Source organism: Anguilla anguilla, chromosome 11 (genome assembly GCF_013347855.1).
Source record: "Anguilla anguilla isolate fAngAng1 chromosome 11, fAngAng1.pri, whole genome shotgun sequence".
NCBI lineage: Eukaryota > Metazoa > Chordata > Actinopteri > Anguilliformes > Anguillidae > Anguilla > Anguilla anguilla.
The window spans coordinates 17,896,667-17,919,874 of record NC_049211.1 but is presented as its reverse complement, the minus strand read 5'-3'; the positions used below and the strand labels follow the sequence as shown (position 1 = coordinate 17,919,874).

General features: G+C 42.5%; 1 protein-coding gene across 2 annotated transcripts; it reads right to left on the bottom strand.

The window, feature by feature from the left end:
- Positions 1-907: 907 nt before the first annotated feature.
- On the bottom strand, positions 908-23,145 carry neurod4 (neuronal differentiation 4). 2 transcript variants are annotated; one of them, XM_035381716.1, is made up of 3 exons: positions 23,062-23,145; positions 22,649-22,713; positions 908-4,504 (listed from the first exon to the last, which is right to left on the bottom strand). In XM_035381716.1, the coding sequence occupies exon 3, from the start codon at positions 4,497-4,499 to the stop codon at positions 3,408-3,410; it is 1,092 nt and encodes a 363-aa protein (XP_035237607.1). In that variant the 5' UTR covers positions 4,500-4,504; positions 22,649-22,713; positions 23,062-23,145; the 3' UTR covers positions 908-3,407. The 2 variants fall into 2 exon arrangements, with proteins under 2 accessions (XP_035237607.1, XP_035237606.1); XM_035381715.1 differs by lacking the exons at positions 22,649-22,713; positions 23,062-23,145 and adding an exon at positions 8,222-8,459.
- Positions 23,146-23,208: the final 63 nt, after the last annotated feature.

Below are 23,208 nucleotides of genomic sequence, written 5' to 3'. Positions count from 1 at the left end.
ATCTATCTATTATGTGTGGGTGTGTATGTGTGTTTTAATTTCAGTGACAAATAGAGGGAACATAATTAGAATTTTTGTTGGTAACATGGCCATTCTCATGCAATTGTAAAGTATGCTCTTGCATTTGATTGGTTGATGTTTCTCCAGGACAGGTCCTATTTTGTTAAGCATCGTTGTTCATCACCAATATGATACAGTAACCATGGTGCTCTTGTTCAAGCAGCCTTTAAGACATGCACAAAATGCATCCTGTTATGACCCAGGATGCATTTTTATGACATCCTGTTATAAATGCATTTCAAAAGATCGATATGTAAGAGGTAACATTGGCGGCAATAAGAAGGTCATTTATGGTGGATTTAAGTGAATGTGGAGACGAAACAATGGCCTCCTGTCCCAGAAGTAGATTTGTTCTATTTATATTTTAGTTATACAGCCTTTTAGCAATGTGAAATTTTTTGTGTGCACTTAGTGTTCTATAGTTAATGCAGCCAAAAATATTCTTATAAATTGATTTAATTTTCTACATTTTTTTTTTTTTTTTACAAACCCTTGTCTTAAATATATCACATGACACAAAATATGGTATAGGGGCATAGCTCACATTCAAATAATACCATAAAATACAGCCATACTTTTTTTTACAAAAAATTTATTTCAGTCAAAAACATATTTTTAATCTCAATCTTTTTCCATTAAAAATTGGACAAAACATTTGTATTTGTACAAATCCATCTCTCGCTCTGATAGGGCAATGGGTGACAAGAAAAATAGAATTGGTCATCATACATGTATAAAAAGGTGACATTGCATAGATCATGGGTGTATTGCTTTGTAATGAGTGATAGGTTATGGCATTTGTTGTTATTCACTGAGCTAGCATACATATAGTCCATGAAAAATCTTTTTGTTATCTTTCACAGATACTTTCATTTTAAATGGAGCAACATTGCTTCTACTTCTTATGTGAGGACATTAACAGAGATACTGTTGAGCCACTTGATATTAAATATGTACCAGAGGCTAAAGCAGGATGTCAGCCTATGTGTTTAACACTCCACAGGTTCCCTCTTAAAACATGCTCTTTAGTTTGAGATCAAAACAACATCCAGGGCTGTTTTCGCTCTGTATAAAAAAACACTAGGTCCATAGTTCACCAGATTTTTTACATCAAGGTGGATTTTTTGTTTTAAATTAAAAAATAAACCAATCAATACTAGCTGATTCCCTGATTCATTTTGCAGATTTAGCAAGTGAAATCGCCGTGAAAGCATTTGGGTGAATGTTCCTGAACACAATCTCTCTCTCACACACGAGTGAATGTCCTCATCGGACTCATTTATGGACGCTGATGTCCAATCAGAGGACTTTCCTCAAGGTTTTATTGCCTCACAGAAAACCAAATGCCCCAGGTACCCCCTTCCCCGAAGCTGAGTCCACGAGGCCAGGGGGACCGGCCCCTAAAGGGTGACCCACATGCCCACCTGAGCCCTTTCAGTACAGTCAGTGCCTCTACTGTAAAACAGCTCAGAATCCTCAGCTAGCTCATGATAGGTTCTCATACTCAGGTGAGCAGGAGGCAGAACGAATTCATAAAGAGCCACTCGAGTACCTTTCACATTTGCACAGAGAGTCAGGCTCACTTTTACAACAGGATATTAGCGCGGTACCCCACACAGCCCGGCACTCCAAAGCTGCCTCGCATATGACTTATATATTATTATTACTACGTTTCATTTATTAAGTGCGAAATGGGAAAATATTTACATAAATTTAATCAATCAGAATGAAAAACAACAAGGCTCAGGGGCGAGGCACCCAAAAAAAGTAGCAATGACCTAAAAGAGTTTAGAATAAATAATTTAAATGCTTAAGTCAATGGCTGCTACCGTTCCAACAACACAGCAGTACAGTATCACAGGAAAGTAAACGACACAAACAACAATAAAAACAACGAAAGGCTGGAGGAGACAATGACGCAAAAACAAACAGAAATCCAAATAAATATTAAATACTGATATAAATAAATGCATTTGTGCTTATGACCATGTTCGGTATTAGGCAAGAGTCATTTTCCTTGGAAGAGCTGTTTGACTTTCCACTGAAGAAAACAGTGGTCAGGGGCGTTTCAATGAGATGTGCACTAAGGCAAGGGGTTGGACCCTATGTCCTTCAGGCCATAAAGAGACCATGTTTATGGGTAGGTATTTTGACTGGGACTAATTGTGCCCGTTGACTGTTCCTTTGCTATTCAAGGATTCACTCACTAAACCTTATTCAGATATGGTGAGTTTCTTGAATAGATTCAGCATTGATGTTGTATGGTACATCTCAGTTAGTTAGTTGCAAGCACTGTGGGTAACTTTGCTTCTCTTTCATTTACTGAGTCAGAAGAACCTGACGCAAGGGCTTGAAGCTTTTCTGTCTGTTGGAATGAATTAACAATGCTCGTATGTGCCGACGTGGCTCAGTTCAATTTGGTCTTCCTGTAAATCTGGAAAACCGAGAAGTCTCTTTTCAAAAAATGACATTGAGAATGACCAAAAAAAAAAAAAATGATAACAACAGTCAATACAACAACAGTGACAATAAATAAATTAAATTCTGCATTTCCTTCTCGTTCGCTTTCAGTTTTTACAGGTAGTTTTGCTGTTTAGGTGGTGGGGTGGTTGGATTTGCAAAGCTCAATCAGTGCGGTGAACAAGAAACGTTCGTTGACATCATATAAAGCAAGCATTCCCTTTCCTGATACTAACACGCTGTGACCACACACAGCACTGTGCTTACAGGTCCGCTTTTTTTTGTAAACATTGTATAAGTGGAGTCTTTTACATTGAAAATAACTCCCAAACTGCTGCTGGATGATATCCTTTTGTACCAACATAATTTAGACATTTCCAATTCATTTCCTAAGTCAATGCAAAGAGAACTGACATCGAATTGGGGCATAGTTTACTACTTTTTTGTGATAACTGGTTAATTGCTGTCAAAAACATAGCTGTTGTATCATTACAGGAAGTCTGCTGGCAAAAGTATGTGAACCATTTTCGAAAACAATTGTTTGCTTATTATTGAGCATTTTTGTCCGCTGTTATGATGTTCTGAAATGTTGTTGTTCGTTGCACTGCTTTGTTCTGTAATTAGCTCTCACTCACTCACTCCCACACCTGACAGAAAAGGGTACGGAGTAGGAATTGCAAACACAAGGTAGCAGATCCAACTCCCACCACCGCTGTGACCTTGCACAAGTCACCGAGGCTGGATTCAGTCAATATCCAGTTGTGCGAACGGACAGTGTGGAGACGGTGAGCTGTATCACTACAGATGAGGCTTTAAAATATATAATGCGAATCTAGGGGTTCGGTCAGGTACAAAGTCGAGGGCCAGATGGCACGAAGGCATCCATGTCACTCGCTGTAAATGGCGCCCATCTGTGCCGCCACCATGTGGGGCGGGGCGAAGGAGTCGAAGGCCATGTCCAGGGGCAGCTCAAAGCGGGACGCCTGAAAAAGGGCGTGGCCCTGGGGCCCCGGCAGACCCCCCATGGAGGAGGGCGGGTACTGGTGCGAGGACAGGAAGTGGGCGGGGTGCGGGGCGTAGCCCCTCTCCGCATCATGCGGCGAGGGCTCCTGCTTGAGAGCGAAGTTGCCGCTGATGCTGAGGGGCGGAGTCAGGGGCCCGTCATAGGGGGGCGTGCCGGCACTGCACTCGTTCGGGGAGGGGTTCTCGTAGGCTCTGCCCTTGAAGCCTTTTAAGTGCACCAGGTGGGAGGCCTCCAGGGAGCCGTAGGGAGGGCTGGGCAGGCCAGGGGAGGGGTAGCTGAACGGGTGCCGCTGCTGCCCCGCCATGCCGGCCGTCCCCGGCCCGCCGCACTTCTCGTCCAGCAGCACGGGGGCAGGGCCCAGCTGCAGGCAGCCGGCCACCAGATTGCTGGTGGGCTGGGAGAGCCCCTTGCACAGCATCTCCATGAAGCCCGGGGCCTCCAGGGACTGGCCGCTCTCCAGCACCTCCGACAGGGCCCAGATGTAGTTGTGGGCCAGCCGCAGGGTCTCGATCTTGGACAGCTTCTGGGTCTTGGAGTAGCAGGGCATGACGCGGCGCAGGTTTTCCAGGGCGTCGTTGAGGCCGTGCATGCGCGAGCGCTCGCGGGCGTTGGCCTTGACGCGGCGGGCGCGGAACCTCTCCTGCCTGGCTTTGGTCATTTTCTTCTTCTTCGGGCCCCTCCTCTTGGGCGCCTTCTCACCCTCCTCCTCCTCCTCTCTGAAGTTGTTGTCCTCCTCCTCCTCCTCCTCCTCCTCCCCTTCCTCCTCCAGGTCCTCGCTCCCCAGGTCCTCTCCGCCTCCTCCTCCATCGCCGCCCTGCCCGGCCCTGCCCAATCCGTAGCGCCCCATCTCGGTCGCCCCCTCCCTCTCCTGGAGGCTCAGCTCTTCGTCCATCCAGCCCAGAGCGCTCACCAGGTCCACCACGTCTCCCGACTTCCCATAAGGTTTGGTCATCATCGTCCCTAAGGGGAGAGAGAACATCCCGTCACCAACTGTGTGCACACACACACACACACACACACACACACAAACACACATTCACACACAACACACACATACTACAAATTACCCCACAGGTCCATAAAGTATAACCTAACTATCTCATTAAGGGCCATTTTCGCCACTGAAATAATAATTTTACAGTATGACTACGGTTCTGTTCCAAACCGTAGAATCATATTTGTGCACAGTCCTCTCATCTCTTTCTGCAGATGTAGTGTTTATTTATGAGACCTCTGAGCTGTCTAGTGTCTTCAATTATTTCTCAAGCACTACAAAAAAGCGAGCACAAAATGTACAAATGATGTAAAATATAAATAACAGTCCTGATTTGTGTCCTTCAAGAAATACTGTGAATTAATACATCCATATATGTATATTCCTTTCTAAAATTGTCTGAAGGATTATCTGGTATGAGGCTTTCTGTTTTGAGAAAATTGTCGTTTTTTGTCTCTGGTTTTTTTATGAGGTCTGTCTCATCTCTCCTGGACCTTTGTCCCAGAAAAGTAAAACCTCACACAGGCTTTCATCCTCTCGTCCCCATGACCCAGGGAGCTGAAGGATTTACAACCATCATGGGGCAAACACTGATCAGTACACCCCAGTTATTCACACCCAAAGAACAAGTCTTTGTAATCCAAAATGAGGTCTGCATGCAGCATTGGATGAGAGTTTTAAGGGGCCATGCCTAACCGGTGCTGATATTATGTCTAAAGGGGGCTGTCTGGCCTACAGGCGTATATGTATATTTTGTGGCCGTGTCCTTTTCAATGGATGTGACTGGTATGAGTAACTGCTCAGGCTGTTTGGAACTGTGAAAGGCCTGCTGACAAGCCTGATATTTATTGGCTAGGGTTCAGAACGCAGGCGTTCTTAGCCCCCATGTGACCTTTAACCCTAGTTTAAAAAACAAAAACTCAACGGGCAATACATCTACTGTCATATCTGGCTCAGCATCGCAGAAGGCATCGGTTGTTCTGTAAAAATTATCAAGGTTACGAGTAAATTAATAAATATTTAATAGAGATGGACAAAGAGAGGCAGAGTGTAAGAGAAAGTGAGTGAGAGAGAGAGAGAGAGAGAGAGAGTGAGTGAGTGAGTGAGAGAGAGAGAGAGAGAGAGAGAAGGGGGGCTAAATTAATGTTTGCACAAAATTCAGCACTCTGTTCTGGACAGCGCCTATAACTAAAGTAGCCTACTTCATCCCGCCACGATCAGTTATATTTACTGCGGATTTGTAAACATTTGAATTTCAAAACAAGTTTCGGACAGCACGTGACTAAAATTAGGCAAACATCAGGACTACTTTAAAGAGGAGGGGGAAATTTCTCTAAAAACAACTGCGGCTTCAACTGTAGCTACCTGTAGCTACAAGATCCCGATCCCATCCCCTTTCACATTAGCCTAATGAGCGAGCTAAAGGAAAAGGAAACGTTCGGTACTACAGGGGTATAAGCCTTCGGATTCTCCGCTGTTATGTCGCCGTGTATGAGACGCTGTCAATCTGGGACACGGCCGGATTTTCCTAACAGATAAAGCGCGCCATTGGGGATTTAATTTGATGTTAGCCTGCATAGTCAAGTCGATAAATAAGGAGCTGAGCAGTAGCCTACACGATAAACAGAAAAAATATTATTATAATAGTAATAATAATAATAAGAAGAATAGACTAATTTAATGTACTCTTAAGTAAACACAATTACATAATTATATAATATATAATTACGTTTCGGTTCCACCCAAGTCCTAGAACGCGAAGGAACCGTAAAATTCGTGCCAAATAAGCAAAACAAAATAACAAAAGAAAGCGGACAAAGTAAACTCTACGTTCAATCGACCAACTTAGAACTTAAAAGTTATCCCCAAGGAATATATCTATTTTATCACCGGTCTTTTCCCATATTCAATGCACTTTTAAATTCACGTCAACCTCAGGGTCTTAACAGCAGCAGCAGAATGCATGACGCCCGTGTACTGTGCACAGTAACACGTCCAGTGTATATGCAACTCTAGCAGTGTTTCACATCTGGACCAGAATGGGACCAAATTACATCTGTTGGAGCTGAATTGTATAATAAGGCTGAGTGCTTGTCACGGGTGACAAGGATTAAGTGATTTTTGCCTCTCTTTTTCTTTTTCTTTTTTTGGCATTTCCGCGAGTCCCTGTTTTTTTAGCAGTTTTTGACGATCACATTAACGTAGCCTACAGTGTTATTTGTACAGGCGTACGAATTTTAGCAACATTGCCAAGTTCTGGGAAACGCAAAGTACCACAATGTAGCCTATACAGATTCTGGAATGTCCTAGCTGGGATAAAGGTTCCCGTCCTTCTCAGTTCTTGCAATCATATGTTTGACGGCCCCTGTCAACAATGTTGATGTCTATCACTCCCTCAGGCGTTATGGTAACATTTAGTGACAAGAGGCGTTCCATCAAAGACCAAGCCTAGCAATGTTACAGCCCGTTGATTTTTGAAACTTTGAGCACTTGTGGCTGTTGCTACAGTAGCCAGGTTATTTCGCGCGTTTCCCACTGCTGAGCATGAGATCTATTAATTTAACTTTTTTAAACTCCTTGATTTCTTACGCTTATTCAGTTTCCTATGATTTTCAACAACCATGCCGTCATTGCTCTGTGACTTCAGCCAACAGTCTACTTTTCTTGACAAATATGCAGCCTTATGTATGACTTGAGTCACTTTAGCGTAAAATGTCACATATCAAACGTTTGCAAACTCACTTCAGTTGCCTTAAATGTGACGATCAAGCAAAAGCTAAATGCTCCATCTAATGCCTTGAATGGGCGTTTTGCATATGCTTAATAAGATGAACTATTGCACATACTAATTCAGGAAATATATCCGTTCCCAATTGTATTTACCAATGTGAATGGTTCCGTGTGTAGTGCTCCCGTAGGCTAGTACGTCATTAATTACCAAATAATAAAAGGAACAACCTAGTGCTTAGCCTATTAAATCGTCCAGCGCTGTTCTCAACAAATCAGCACTTTTTAAATGTTGTTTGTATGCCGCGTTGTATAATTATCCTCGGAATTACATATCCGCTAACGCGATACTAATATCTGAATTATTCGTTTGCATTAATTTGTGGCTCTGAGTTATTCGTTTGCATTAATTTATGGTTCAGAGTTAAATACACATGACGTCCGGTTTGCCTTGAACAACCTAAGAAGCTGTGCTTGGTTATTCGTTTGTTGAGTTGTTACGCATGTTCTTTCTGAGTTCTTACAAATTGTTTATTACTGTATTGTATTGTAAAGAAGCTGCATGGGTTTATCTCCATATCCTCACTGGCTTGTCTATATTAAACCTTTTTTTATGTACATGTATAGGTCCCATAATTTTATCAGGCGGGGAATTAATTAACATTTTTGACTGCTGGTTGTATTTGCAGAATTATTTTTATTAAGCGTCAGACGTACTTCAGCGGGATGTTTCACTATACGATCTGATCATTTAAAAGTTGCTGGATGTCCGGGTGAAACCCCTGACAAAACGAATTGGTACAAGTTATGAATGAGTGAGAAAAACGCTTTACAAATTACAATAACAAGAATAAGTGAGGGAGAATAGCCATAAAGTGCCTAAAACATGGTAAGGACATCTGCAAAAGAAAAATGTAAGCCTGTAAGAATCTGATCAACTTAAAAAGAGTACATACCTTGTCTGTGCGCAACAACAGTCTTTCTGTTTTATTGTTTTTCACGAAATTCCTAAAGGTCCCAAGTTTGTGTCAAATGGGTTTTGTGAAGAGAACAAAAAAGGATATTCCTCAGCCCTCCTAGCCTCTTCAGTCTTTCTTACTTTATCTCGTTGTCACGCTCCTTCTTTTAAAAGCTTTGGAGACCCATCCGAGCGCGCGGAACTTCCATTGCCAATTGCCGGTACAGAGCGCAGATTTTCGCCTTTCTAGCAATTTAGCCCCTCCCTCTAGCACGCCCCATCTCCCTCTCTCTCTCTCTCTCTCTCTCTCTGTCACACACACACACACACACACACACACAGCCCCGCCTTACCCCACGGTCAGCCGAAATTTAAAAACGCGTGGCGGGCTCGTGGCTAAGTGTCGTTTATCACATCTCTCTCTCTCTCTCCTTCTCTCTCTCTCAGGAAAGTAAACGGTCTATATGATCGACAAACTGATGATAGACTATTTGATGTATCAGTAAAATTCCGCAAAGAAAGGCGTGTAAAGTGTAAAGTAGAATCATTTATGTGCATGCGCGAGGTTTAAGAGACCTGCAGCTCCCATGACCCTCATGAACCCCACACACCCCCCTTCTCTTCCACCCCACCACCCCTTTACCCTGGCCTCCAGTCCTGAATTATTCACGTATTATTGATACCCGGACAATTCTTTTCTCTCTTATTGCACGCGACACTACCAGATCCACGAGACTTGATTTAAGCTTAACCTTGTAGCACTGAAAGCCCACTTTGAATCTCATACACAGAAAGAGCCACACTTCTCTGTGTCCAAAATAATAACCAGTGATATTGATGACAATCCTCAGTATCCTTGAGTAACATATGCAAGAAAAAGTATTTTTTTTCACGTAACTAAATTAAATATCAAAAATTTAAAAATATAATTTTTTAAAAATATAACAACCGACACAGAGACAGCATGAATAGACATGGATTGAAAGCTGTACATAGGCCTACATGTAAACACATCTAAATGTGCACAGCACAAATGTGAATAATGATATATTAATAAACATAATACTTTATAACGCAATCGTTAGCGCAAGTCCTGTTTTCTCATAATATCAATTATATTTGTGATATCCCGAACGTCATTCAACAATGTATGGCGTGAAATTAAATTGATTTAAATTGAAGACAGAAAATGAGTTGTAAGCTTCACTTCTGCTTAATTGGGGTAAATGAAGCGCGTCTTACGGTTAGTCTCGGAGGAAGAGACGCGCGTCCGCCTGGTAGTGTGTAAGTGATTTTGACAGCTTGGTGCGGTATGAGCAGGTGGGTGCGTGCGGTTCACCCGTCCATTCATATGTTTTTTCCGACTTGTAAGCACTCGGTATATCCACGCTCCTAATTCACGCTTGAAAAAAAGCGACCGAAACCAAGCCTAACCAACTGCTGTTGAAACACATTATTACAAACTCGCCGTCACCATGAGCTCTATTTTAGGAGAAAGAAACGGACTTAGGCTACTAGCAGGACAGTTTTGCTTTTACGAATTAAATAATTGATTGATCGAAATGGAAAGGCTTTATCAAAAAAGGAAAAAGAAAAGGAGAATAAGCTGAATATTAAATTTGGAAATACACTCGACAGACTTTTAGTTGCAGCGACGAATTCATGAAACGCTATCGGGTGTTGTTTTTAGACGGGTTTTCACTTGGCTAGCTAGACAACATTATCTTCTTGTATTGCTAAAACAACTAGCCTATGAAGCAATTTAAAGTGGGCCTGGTCCATATCTGTTAAGCATTGTGTTCGCCACATTTGTTTTAGCTGTAGTGGTTTTGCACTAATTTTCTAATTTTGACCAAATGCCGAGGCATGACAAACGCAACATATGTGATTTTTCTGTGCTTGGCTGGGTAGACTCGCAGCGGGGGCTCCATTATACCGGTAATCGTGTGCTATTGACAGCCGAGGCTTGTGGGTCGCACGTGTCCAAGGATTGATCCTATTGTCTGCACGAGACTCACATCTGTCCACGCGCGCTTCCTCTAGCGTCCTGTCGAACACTTCCATTGCGAGAAATGAAGTATTTCGGAATGTTTAATTTGTTGCAGTGTGTGTGTGTGTTTCCAAAATATTTATCATTAGCCTAATCACACAACAGTTCTTTTTTTTTTTTTTTTTGGTCCCTTGAGTAGATATGGTTTAAGACTGCACAGTCAGTAGCATCATTAGATGTGGTTTGAACTTGTGAATTAATTTGTATCGTGGATGTTAAGTTCAGAAACAATGTCTGATCTGTTTGCGGAATTCATATTCTCTTGCTGTATAGCCTACATTTAAAGATCTCTACTTAAATTTTAAGTGAAGTCTTTTTTTCGCGTGATCTGTATGTGATTGACTTTAACATTGTTAATTTCGTCAGCACTAATATCACAGCCACATTATAACAACACCTGGCAGTAGTATGCGTTAAAACTCATTTAATTGTTTGGTTTATTTCATGTTTCAGCTGTAGCGTAACTTGTACTCGCAAACTTGACCAATCATATTTTCACGCTCAGTTTCTGCTCTCTCGGATAGAGAACAGATGGCTGCCCACGTGAAACAGAAGCGGTCAATCTGTCGCGTGGAGGGCATCGGTCGCCTGTCTTGAACGCGGTATATCGCGCGCGCGATTTAAAAAGGGTCCGTTCTGTCAACTTTTTAAACGCAAGTAGCCTGGATTTCATGTCGATTTGTAATGAACTTTCACTATCAAATAAATGCAAGTGAAACATTTTTCTTCTCACTTGATTTTAGTGATCGCTAAAGATCCCAAACTGTGCTTGTGAAGAAAAAACAATTACTAGCAGTGACTATTTTATTTTATCATGGTGTGAATATATTACACTGCATAAATGTAAATACAAAATTAATTGTGAGGCAATGTTAAGGTGTGTGTGTGTGTGTGTGTGTGTACGTGTATATGTGTGTGTGTAAAAGTAGTGGGGGTTGGGTGGGGGGTTTTCTCATGTGGTAGAAACAAACTGTACGTGTGTTATCTTGGGAGCAGGGGACTGCACAGACTCCTGTACATGTTTGTGAGTTTCCAATGTATGTGTGTCACACTTACCTTTGTCCCCCCCTGTGAGTTGTGTAGCCCTCAAAAGGTCTGTCCCATGAGTCTGTTCTAGTCCTAAAACACACCTGCAACCTACAGTGGGAATAACCCAGATAAGCCTGCCACAGCCTTCCCAGAATGCCACAGGGGTTGTGCCCTGTTACAATTTGCAACACAGTTCAACCGAAACTAGAAAAAAAGCAAATAAAACAAAAAAATAAAAGGTGACAAAAAGACAGGACACTTTTTCACACTGTTCTCCAGGTAATTAAATTTTGACAGATTTTTATTTTCTAGTGCCTATCCAATTGTCCCTGTCTTTCTAGGGTTGTTCTCATAATATTTATTAGTCTGACATTGCCAGAAGCAGTGCCCTGAGAATATGAACACCCGGCCTTAAACAAGGTGCAGATTTTCAGTACACGAGAAAAAGCTACATTTGCCCGCTCTATCTCTAATCATTGATTTTGGTTTAGTGACAAGCAAATCAATGGTATAGCTTGAAGCTAGTCTTATCTTTATGTGTGAAGCGTATAACCTTATGGTACTATCAGCCTAACCAGGAGGTGCTTTGTTAATACACCAGGTGGTCAGATACTTCTGAAGAATCATGAACTTTTTGTTAGTCCAGCTCCAATTGGAGGTGGCTAACACCTTAAAGAACCAATCAAATTGCTGAAAACTAATCTAACAAACTGTCTGGGGTCAAGGCCTCACAGCTGCCTGCGGTCAAGGCCAGTTCCAATAGCAGCTATACATGTTCAAGCCATAACACTACCTCCACCATGTTTCACAGATGAAGGGGGGGGGGGGGTACTTTGGTTCATGAGTAGTTTCTTTCTTTCTCCACACATTGCTCTTTCCATCATTTTGGTACAGGTTAATACTTGTCTCACCTGTCCATATGAGTTTTGTTGCAGAACTCTAATTTCACACTTTTCTGTGGACGTAAATACCCTCAAATCAGAGCTGATAGTCTGCACTTCAGCACTTGTTTCATTTCAGATCCAACGTGCTGGAGTACAGAGCCTAAGCAACAAAAATGGTGTCACTATCCTTATGGATCCTGCTTATGGATATGTTTTAAAAAATATATTTATATCTCCAAAACCATGACACAAGGCTAGTCTTCATGTCTCTCAAAAAAGATTTTTTGTTGTTTGAACTAACTACACCCCCCACCCCCCCATGAGATGTATCCTGTCACACCCCCTGGGATTGAGTTGGAAAGGATGGGGTGGGGGGAGGGTGGGGGTGGGAGGGTAGTTTGTGCTACACTGACAGATGGGTCCTTGTCCCAGTCTCTGTCCCATTATCACACACACACACACACACACACACACAAAATGTAGTATACATACAGTACACATAGACATACACATACTGTATGTACATACACAAGCATGGACACACACTACCCACATAATTGCCACAAAAGCACACACACATACGTGCATGCACAAACATGTAATACTACCCACATACACGTCACAAATGTGCACACACTCGCATCCACCCCCCTCCCCCACACACACACATACTCATGTGTACAGACACAGACACAGACACACAGACACACGTACAGACAAACACACACACACACACAGGGGTACCAGGAATACAATAGGAGTTAAGCCTAGGCACATGCTCCCTGGGTAACCCCAGAAAGCTGAGCCCCTCATAATACTTATAAAGGGGGGGGGGGGGGGGGGAGTCTATGCATGCATTGGGTGAGTCAGGGCAGGGGGGGGGGATGTGGGGATGCAACTGCTCATTATCTTGACACTAGTGATGGCACACTAGAAACTGTACCCACATTTTGTTCCCCACTTTAAATTTCAAGTTACCTATCAAAACTTACTGCATCAACCTTACCGCATTGCAAAACCTATTGCATTAAATATTAACTTCACAGCATCCAATGAACAAGAGCTAACAGCCCTGTTGAAGTTTCAAATAAAACTCATTCCACTCATTCTATGGGGGAGTCTGGGTGCTGATAAATTATGAGGGGTTCCCAAGCTAGACCCCCACCCCCCACTGGACCCCCAGAGGTCCATGAAGTCATGGAGTCGGAGGGAGTCCTCAGAAAAATATGGGGAAAAAAGTTATGTTCTAGTAATGTATTTGCATATATTTCCATATTTCATAAATTGTATATTTTATCATTAGCATACTGTGATAACCATGATCATTACATCAGATCCCCTGTATTAAAAAGGATTCATTTTGCCAGTGACCAAATCGACGGCCCAAATGGTTTGTGGAAGAAAGTAATCTGTAAGTAATCACCTCAGTAAAAATGTTACGCATAACCCCATCAACGGAAAGAATCTGATAATAACAATAAACACACAACATCTTTCAGCAAAACGTACTGCATGCCAAGAACAGTTATACAACTGGATTACAGTGAGTAACAAATGTGAAAGGAGAAGGAATTTTACAGCTTTGAAAATCCCTGGAGTGAAGGGATCAGTATTTCCTATATTTATTTATTGGGGTAAAGGTACTACTTGGCAGAGAAAGAAATACCTTTTCAAAGAAATATTAAAAATATGAAATATGAAAAGCCAGTAACAGGTGAGAAGCTGTCAACAAGTGGGAAGGTTTCAAACTAGGCTTAAGGGTGAAATCAAAATGGGTAGTTGAAGACATGTACTGCATATGGGTACCTTTAAATGTGCAAATTACCGTAGTACATAAAACCATCTCCTGGTTTTGTCTTTATCTTGTAAATGTTTTATTTTGCCTTTTTAAATCATAAAAGTGCCCATAAAGTGATTTTTTTTTTTTTTGGAAAAACTTTGCTGAATTTATGAAACAAAATGAAGGACAAGCTTAGAATCGGAGACAGGGCTTGAATTAGATTTAAGACCCCACATGTGCCCGATTAGGAGGAAAAAGAAAAGTCTGCTGGAAAGCAGAAACTGGAAAGCCCTGGGACTGCTGTTTTTTGTGGCCCAAGATGAGGCATTGCCTGTGGACAGTCTGGTCCAGGCCATGCTCGGGACAAAAGGCTTTGCACACATACCTATTTTTAAGAGCCACGTATCCCTTAGGAGTCACTGCAATTAGCTCCTCCATCAATTACAATGAAGTTTACATGTGACAGTAACATAATGGAAATTACACGAGTCAATGTCAGTTAAAGGAAACCCCTGTGCAGATTTATTCTCTTTACACTTTGAATCCATCGGTGTTGAATGAGTCAGGGCAAAGGTACCTGCATACACTTTTATAACAGAAAAAAAGTCAGACAATTTATGTAATTTTGATTAAATTGCACTTTTATATTTCAGGATTATGATGTGTTACTGACTTTAGGAAACAAATAAGCCCTTTTGTGGACACTGTCCATTAAATGGCTTTTTTGATTTGGGAAATTGCTGGAGTGGTAGTCTAATGATAAATCACTTTGTGATTTGCGAATTGGTGTGAGCTGGTGCAGTTTGGGTTCATGTGCTTCAGGAACTTTCATTAGTAAGCACCATTAGTAATCTCAGTGTCATACAAGTTAATACTGGCCATCAATATGAGGTCACAATTCAAGCCACAGTATCCTGCCGAAAAATTATTACTCCTTATGTAAGTAATAAGCTGTCTGTCGGCATATTGGGGGTTGTCAAAAGTTGTGTTGTGGTTGGATGTGTCTGTGTTGTTTGTGCTAGCTTAAAAATGCATGTGTATGTGTACCGGTGTGCATACAGTGCGCGCGTGTGTGTGTGTGTGTGTGTGTATGAATGTGAGTGTACATGCATCTATGTATGTGTGTGTGTGTGTGTGTGTGTATGAATGTGAGTGTACATGCATCTATGTATGTGTGTATGTGTGTGTGTGTAGAAATGCACGATCAGGAAGTGGCAGTGGATAGGTCCCCGTAGCTCTCTATGTGCTGCTCAGTGGAGCACCATTGAATGCCATTCTGTGGAGGGGGGGGGTGGCTTGAGCAAGCAAGGGAGAGAGAATGGGAGCAACATAAAGATATTAAAGGATGTGGGAAAGAAGAGGTGTGCCACCTGACACAAGGGACCTGGCCGGAGATGGGTCATATTAACCTCATATCATTTTTCGGTCATTTCATGAACATTTCATGAAAGTACATTAATTTACCACATTGAACATTTACATTACAAATACAAACACAAGAGATCAAGTTAACAAATTAAATCAGTGAGTGCCTGATGGTACTGCCTGGCTTGTGATTGGAAACTTATGATTGGAGGCTTGATTGTGATTGGAGGCTTGTGACTGGAGAGTTGAAATAAGAAAAGCGAACTGTCTGCCACCACACCGCTGAAGTAGCTAATGGAAAAGGTCAGTTTGTTGTAATACGATATAGACAGATAAATTTGGGAAGATTTTTGATTCAATGGCTAATTCCCCTTAGACGACATGACAAGTTCTGATTGAATCCAGGAGAAAGTATGAAAAGGAAAAAATAAGAATAGAAAGCATAGCTGACAAAATGAAAAAATGAAAGACAAAGGGGATGAGATTACTCAGACTGAGAGGTGAAGAGTTTGTGTGTGTGCGTGTGTGTGTGTCAGGAGGAGGGAAGGGGGGTGATTCCAGACAGAGAAGGGAAAGACTGGGGCCGACCAGTCCCCGTGTGTAAATCAAACCCGCATTATATTGCCGCACTACCGTGTAACTGGAAGCGTAAAAATTTCAATTAACACACGGTGCCACCTGCAGCCTTTCAGAACACTGCCTGCAGCAGAGTACGTTTGTGTCTGTGCGAGCGCCCGTGTGTGTGTGCGTGTGTATGTGTGTGTGTGTGTGTGTGGGGGGGGAAGGGGGGGGGGGATGGTGACAACAGAAAAAGGGGAGAAGACGTAAGCCTGAGTGTGTGTGTGTGCCCTGCTTGTTTTTGGGAACAGAAAGCCCATTTTAAGCAGGCCTGGCTCCCAGCCTTGCCTTTCGGGCCTCCAGGGTCTTCAGGGACCAGGTTTTGTGGTTGATCCCCCATTGCTGTGCCCTAGAGCCAGACACTTAACCTGAATTACCTCAATCAGGGTCCTGCTCTGTAAAAAGAGCCTGTCTGTAAAACCAAAGTTACAGCATGTAAGTCCATAATAGTACGTAAATGCAAACTTAAAAGCTATTTGTTAATTTCTCCTTTGTAGACTACTCAATATACTTTAATACTGAATATGTTACAAAGGTATTTGGGTGGGCTTGTCCCACTTTTTACACTCTTGGGCTTTAAAAGTGTCCATTAGCCATAATTTTCTGTAGCTATTGCTGCTCTTATTTGACCCATAATGAATGAATTTATGCACAGTTTATGTTTTTTTAAGTCAGTATAAGTGCCCGCTGGGTGGAAGTATTGTATTTTATCATGAAAAAATCAAGAACAGCCAGTGCCAAAACTTGTCCATCCCTTCATAAAATGTGTCCATTGAATTAAGGAAAGAACTGAAAGTCACTGTCCATGATCCTCCTTTTGCAGCAGAGAACAAGTGGCCACTTGCTTCTGGCGTGATCACACCTGCCATAGCACAGACCAGAAAAGTCTATTTACGCATTGGCATAAGTTTTTTGTCACACCTCTGAAATGAGTATTCATTGTATCAGTGGCTGGTGGTGGGGACAGGTACAATCTTCCATCAGCTCACACTGGTGCTGTGGAAAGTTCCAGATATTAACCCCCATTTTACTGTTGTCAGGCATTAACAAAGCTGAACCCAGCGCCATCTCTCTAAGGACGTGGCCAGCCATTGCTAAGGTTGGGAGAGAGAGGCTGTTTTGAGCGGTTACAAGTTAAAGACTAAAAAAAATCTCCACCCAACCCCCTCACCCATCCTATACAAACTCATCCAATACTAAAATCCCAAACATTTCTGTTTTTTGGTGAACTGGGGGGGGGGGGGGGTCCCATCTGCCAAGCTGGCTGTCCTAGGAGAGTTTGGCCTATCCCAGGGGGGCTGTGTGGAGAGAGGGATAAAGAGAGAGAGGGGGCGAGGGAGGGAGCAAGAGAGAGAGAGGGAGGGAGGCAGAGAGAGAGACAGAAAGAGAGAGAGAGGGAGGGAGGGAGGGGGAGAGAGAGGGAGGGCGGGAAAGGAGGGCGGGAGGCGCTGAATAGATTACTACCATTGGCTAATCAAGCCCCTATAATCCGTCGGCTCACTCACACAGGGAACGCAGTGATTTTAATTACTCCCAGATCTTCCTAGTGAAAAACACAATGCTCCTGGCCTCAATAATGCATGTGTGATCCCATTTGCTCACAACCTACCCCCACCCCACCCCAAAAAAGAAATTGCTTTCAAGTTTAAGCTATGTGCAAATGAAACAGACAAATGATTTGGGGGAAATGAGAATGAGCTTGAATTAACACTGGATATTTACAGCTGAATTAACTGTTGGAGTTGAATTAACACTGAACATTTTACCGTGTAGTAGGTATATTCAGAGTTAAGTTGGTGGTTATGCTTTGCACCATATAGTACATATAGTTGTCTTGTTTGAACATAGCAGCAAGGGTTTAAAAATCAAGGGGACATGATGGAACTAAATAAAACAATTTGCAGGTCTCTACCAGTCTTCAAAATGTCCATGCCTTCTGTATTAGCAAAGCGGAAACAAAATTAATATTTGTTTTGGTATGCACAAATTGTTTCAATCCCTTGTTGTTACTTTTGGAATAACCACATGACAACTGTATCCATTTCCAACTGCTACGAAAGTACTCTGTCAATTCAGAAGTGCAGCCATAGTTAGCACTGGCATCGTCAAGACATGATTACAGACCATGTAGCAGATCACTGAACCAAGAACTAGTCCTTTAGCTGAATATGCCAACTGGGAGGCTCCTCCCTCATACATATTTCTTGGTAAGAAAGTAGACTGATCAAACATCTATGCAAAATTGTAAAGGACCAAATGGTGGCCCCTGAGGAACGACCTGGCTTGCCCGAACTGTGCCAGGTAACTGATTTGCTGCTTTTCCAGGTAACAGACTGTTGTCTGTTTGTCACATAAGATCTAAATCAACCCGAGGACTGTGTCAGAGGACTCTGTTACTTTCTACACTTCCCAGAAGTATTACTTGTAAACTACATTTAACCACTTAGTACAAACTCTTGCCCCCCTATCATTTTAAATGCAAGTGTTTCTACTTTCTTTCCATTACAAGACCTAACAGTTGTACTGGTACACAAAATACAACATCCATTACACAGGGCACACAACACACAACACACCACCGGGCCATTATTTTTCAAAATACAAACCGAAATAATTTTATTCCTGTTGATTTTTTTTTTCTTTGCCTGAACGGGACTTTGGCACACTCTCTATTGTGTGTATAAAAGCAGCTGTGTAATACAGGACAGGCTTATGCGGAAAGCGGAGTGATTGTTTGTCCAACGCGTGAAAAAGAAAGGCGATAGAAATAAAGGGAATCAAGTTGCCTCGAGTTTCATGGTCCCTCGTCATTTTGATTTTGGTGAGCGAGCATCGACTCTGTATTGCGGAGGCTTTGGGGTAAGCCCGGCTAGTGCGACGCTGTGCGCCCCATTGATCGTGCCGCTCCTTTAGGGCAAAAAAAAAACTTCATCGTCCCCCATTCCAGCCCCGCTGTGATGCCCACGGATTGGCTGGCTGCCTCCGGGCCGGCTTGCCCTGAAAGCGTATTGTTCCGTGGGCCTTGCGCAGTCAATATTAAGCTTGGCTAATGCAATACACAGGCAGCTGGAAGAGTCGTGCTTATTTCCATGACACAGCCGAGAGGGGGTATAATATCATTAAAAAGAAATGAGGTGGCATGAAGATTTGGCTGGGTAAGGGGACTTTGTTGGAGGTGGGGGAAGTTTCCGTAATTTCATTAGCTTGTCTGGGAGATCCCTAGAGGAACAACAGAAACCTTTCTCCCCTAATTCTAGTTAATTTTATTTGGTCATACAACTCCGAAAAGCACGAGGGAATAAAGAATAGGGATAAGTTTACTTTTCCAATTCGTGACCAACACCCCAGAAAATTTATTTAGGCAACGACAGATGTTGAAAATCACCGTTCTGAGCGTTTTAAGTCAATTGGTTTAGTTTGCGCCAGGAATCGCTAAGCCTAGCATGTCACTAAAATGCCAGCGCATATTTCCATGAATATAGTCTAGATCTTTTGCTGCCGAAACGTGGCAGCACTTCTGTTCGCTCGGCTGACTGGACTTTGTTCAGTCAACCCCACTCCCAGCTGGAGGGAGAAAACAGCTGATTGGCGCAGCTGATCAAGTATGAAATTCTGACTGTAGAAGACATGACATTATAACGTTATGTTTTTTTGTTTTTTTATTGCTCGTTTGTCTGCTTTTTCGGAGGGGTGGGGGGGGGGGTTCTTTTTGGCAGTTTTATCAGATTTGAACATGGCACATTAGCGCAAAATTCAATCCATTAAAAAGCGCCAGAAGTGCCGTTGGTCTCGTGGCGGGGGTCTCATGTCACCATTGTTCGGACGCTCGACACATAAACGGTAATTTCAAGCCCCATTGAGCACGCGATGGATTGTGCCTAAAATCCATTTGAGGGGAGCATCGATTATTCTAAGAATACTGGCAGCAGTAAATATCCCGATGAATCAACCCTAGTTTGGAGAACACTGGCAGCAAATAGTCAAATGAAAATCCCTTAGTTTCTTCTCGGTAAAAGGTGGCTATTGGTTTAAGACAAAAAAAAAATTGTGAGCCTGGTGGTGACTCGAATTTGAAACATCTTTCCGAACGTATTCTCTAGTTAAAGCTCTGGTTTTTGATAATAATACTTAACTTGAACAACCTAAAGCAAAATTCTAGCCTAAATCCCATGATGTAGCCTATCTGTTGAAATTGTAATGCTGTATCTGATCGTTGCAGATTAATATAGGCTTTTGTTGTTAATCAGCTGAAGGCTGAATCTATTTTAATTAATGGCTATTTGCTACATGAACTAAATAGCTAAATATTTTAAAAGGCGTATTTAAAGGAATATTTATGTTCTCTTTTTCTGTGACATTATTTGTATTCGATTGAAGGATATTTGAAGTATTCAAGTTTATGAAGACAGTTAAAATGACAGTTACAGGGCATTCAGGCACTCGCAGCCTAAAGCAAGAAAAATACACCTCAATCAGCTCCAAGTGTGTCCTCGTGCTGCGTTGAAACAAAAACATGGACCCACACCGGCGATATAGTCACATTAAGGGTTCTTTATTTATCTGTTTGTAAGTTTATTGTAATATTTGTAACATAATGTTGTGTGAAGTTTTTTTTTTCAAAAGTATTGTGAAATTTTATGAATACAAAATATGAAATGCTACTGTTGCAAGAAATCTTTGGTAAAGTCCACTAAAGGTCGTGTACAGATTTACATTACGTGCTCCATTTCTTCAGTCGACCGAGTCAACGTTAATTTTGAAATGTATGAAAAGTAACGTTTATTAAAGGAGAAACACTGACATCTAGTGGTATGAACGAATTGGCATATTATTACATCAGCTGCAAGTGGATGGACTGACAAAAGTAGTCCGAGTGCAGGCAAAACCAGAAATTAAACAGGATCAGAAATTAGAAGTACAGATACTACACCACAGGAAATATCCACGGTAGACAAGCTGGTTCTGATTACTAGTGAATGACAATGGGCAACAGGACAATGACTGGGACTGATGACACTTAAGGCAACATGAACATTGGCCAATCAAATCAGCTCCACCCTCAGAAAAATTAGAGTCATATCTCCTAATGAGGATTGAGTGTGTTCTTTTTTTTTTTTACATTCATATTTTACATACAACCATAGCGATAAGGTGATACCATCACCCAGAACGAGACCAGCAACGACATGGCTGCAATCTGATTAGGCTGGCTCCTAACTACATGGAGTCTTGACATAACAGATTGTGCCTTGCTGTCAGAGAGAATGCATTTTATTTTTGTGTAGCAATTGTAAGAACAATGGCAACAACATTATCTTATACAGAAACATCTTTGCTTTCAGTCCTTTTTTGGGTGTGTTCAGGACTGCGCTTAACTCCCGAGAAATCAGGCTGGAGTTACAAGTAATGTAAGAAATCATACACGTCATCCATCTGGGTGGCATTGTAATGATTAGGGAAGGACGATTGACTGGCATTGCACCTTTGAGTGAGGTACTTAACCAGAATTACTTCTGAAAATATCCAGAATCAGTTAAATGCTTTAAATACAAATATAAATTTGAGCAAACCAAAACACCATGCAAATTAGGTGTGGGTGTTTTTTTTTCTACATCACAGAATAAAGACTGTTTAATGTTCCTGGTATAAATTACATAAGTAGGTTAGCTTTGTGGTTAAACCTGTTTCGCCTTTGCTGTGCAATGACCAAGGCTGATTGGGCTTGACGTGCCAAGATGACTTACACAAAACCTAACGCCTGTCTGACCACACGTGGAGTATGAGGCTGCAATCCATCAGCTGGAGGACAATAGGCAGAGGAAGGACACTAACAGATCAACCCCAAGCCCAGCGCTGAACCCAGAAACGGGAATGGGCTAGGTTCAGAGCTAGCTACCCTGGCACATGATATCAACACTGCTCGTCGCTGACAAAGGAAATCCTTGTTTGTGCCCTATGCGCAGGCTGTCGTGACCCGATTGAATGATTGAGTGGGTGAGAGCGAAGGGTTCCCCTACACAGCGTACCTAGAAAAAGCACTTGGGTGGGGTGCAAAATCAGGCACGGGCATGTTGCCCTATGCCACAGTCCAGATTGAATTCCGAATAGTGTGAGTGCTGGCTGGCCTGGGGGTGGGGGTGGGGGAGCGGGGTGGGAGGGGGGAGCGGGGGTTGCTGACAAACAAGTGAACATACAGTCTCCATAGAAACCATATTCAATATCTTTTCCTGTCCATTTCTGCTCTTGCTGTGGTGCCTGGCTGCTTTCAAAATGGTCCCACTAAATGCAGCATGAGGGCTGTGACTAGTGAGTATCAGGGGTGCGTAAGTCACCCTTTACATCTGTGTAATGGCTGTTCAATTTGACAACCTCACGATCCAGGGGTTAGTTTTGGAATGGACACATTGCAGTCGGTCTTAGCTAACTGGAGCTGTGTTCGTAACCTTCACTTACTGCTCTACTCAACAGAGTAGAAATTTGACACACAAAAAAAACAATGCAAGTCTACTGTGACTCATCTAATTGGGGTGATTACCAGGAACATCTTGATCTGGACTCCAGGTGCTCTGAGGCAGCATGACCTGTCTCTCTCTCTCTGTCTCAATCCCTCTCATGCACACACACACACACACACCACCCACGTCCTATTGAGCGCTGCTGTTCTGTGCCTGTGGGTGTGAGTCTGTGCAAAGTACTCACTGTGTGATTAGACCTCTAGATCGGCAGAGGAGGGAGAGAGAGCATCCAGGAGGAGAACATATCCACTATTCCAGAAACAAAAATAGAAAGACCTATATTTAGCTTTCCAGCTAACCAGCCCAATTTTTCTAGCTCACTTTCTCTCTCCCTCTCTCTGTATGTCACTCTCTGTAAAACACACACACAGCTACACACACACAAGCATGCACGCACGCACGCACACACACACACACACAAGAACAGGAATATGTGAATTTTTACACACACTCATTGCTAATGCATACTGCTCCATGCACTCCACACACATGAAAGGTGTTATGCACTCTGGCTGTCTTTCAATATAACATCCCCCCCCACCCACCCCCCCTTAAATCTGTCCTCCTACTCTCTCCCTGGAATAAATGCTCCCATACCTCCTCCTCCTCCTCCTGCCTGTTCCCAAGGCTACTTTCACAGCATCCTCTTTTCTGCTGCTCAGGGCTTCTAGTCTTCTCTCTTTCTCTCCACTCTCTCTCTCTCCCTCCCTCCCTCCCTCCTTCTTTCTCTCATATTCACGCTCT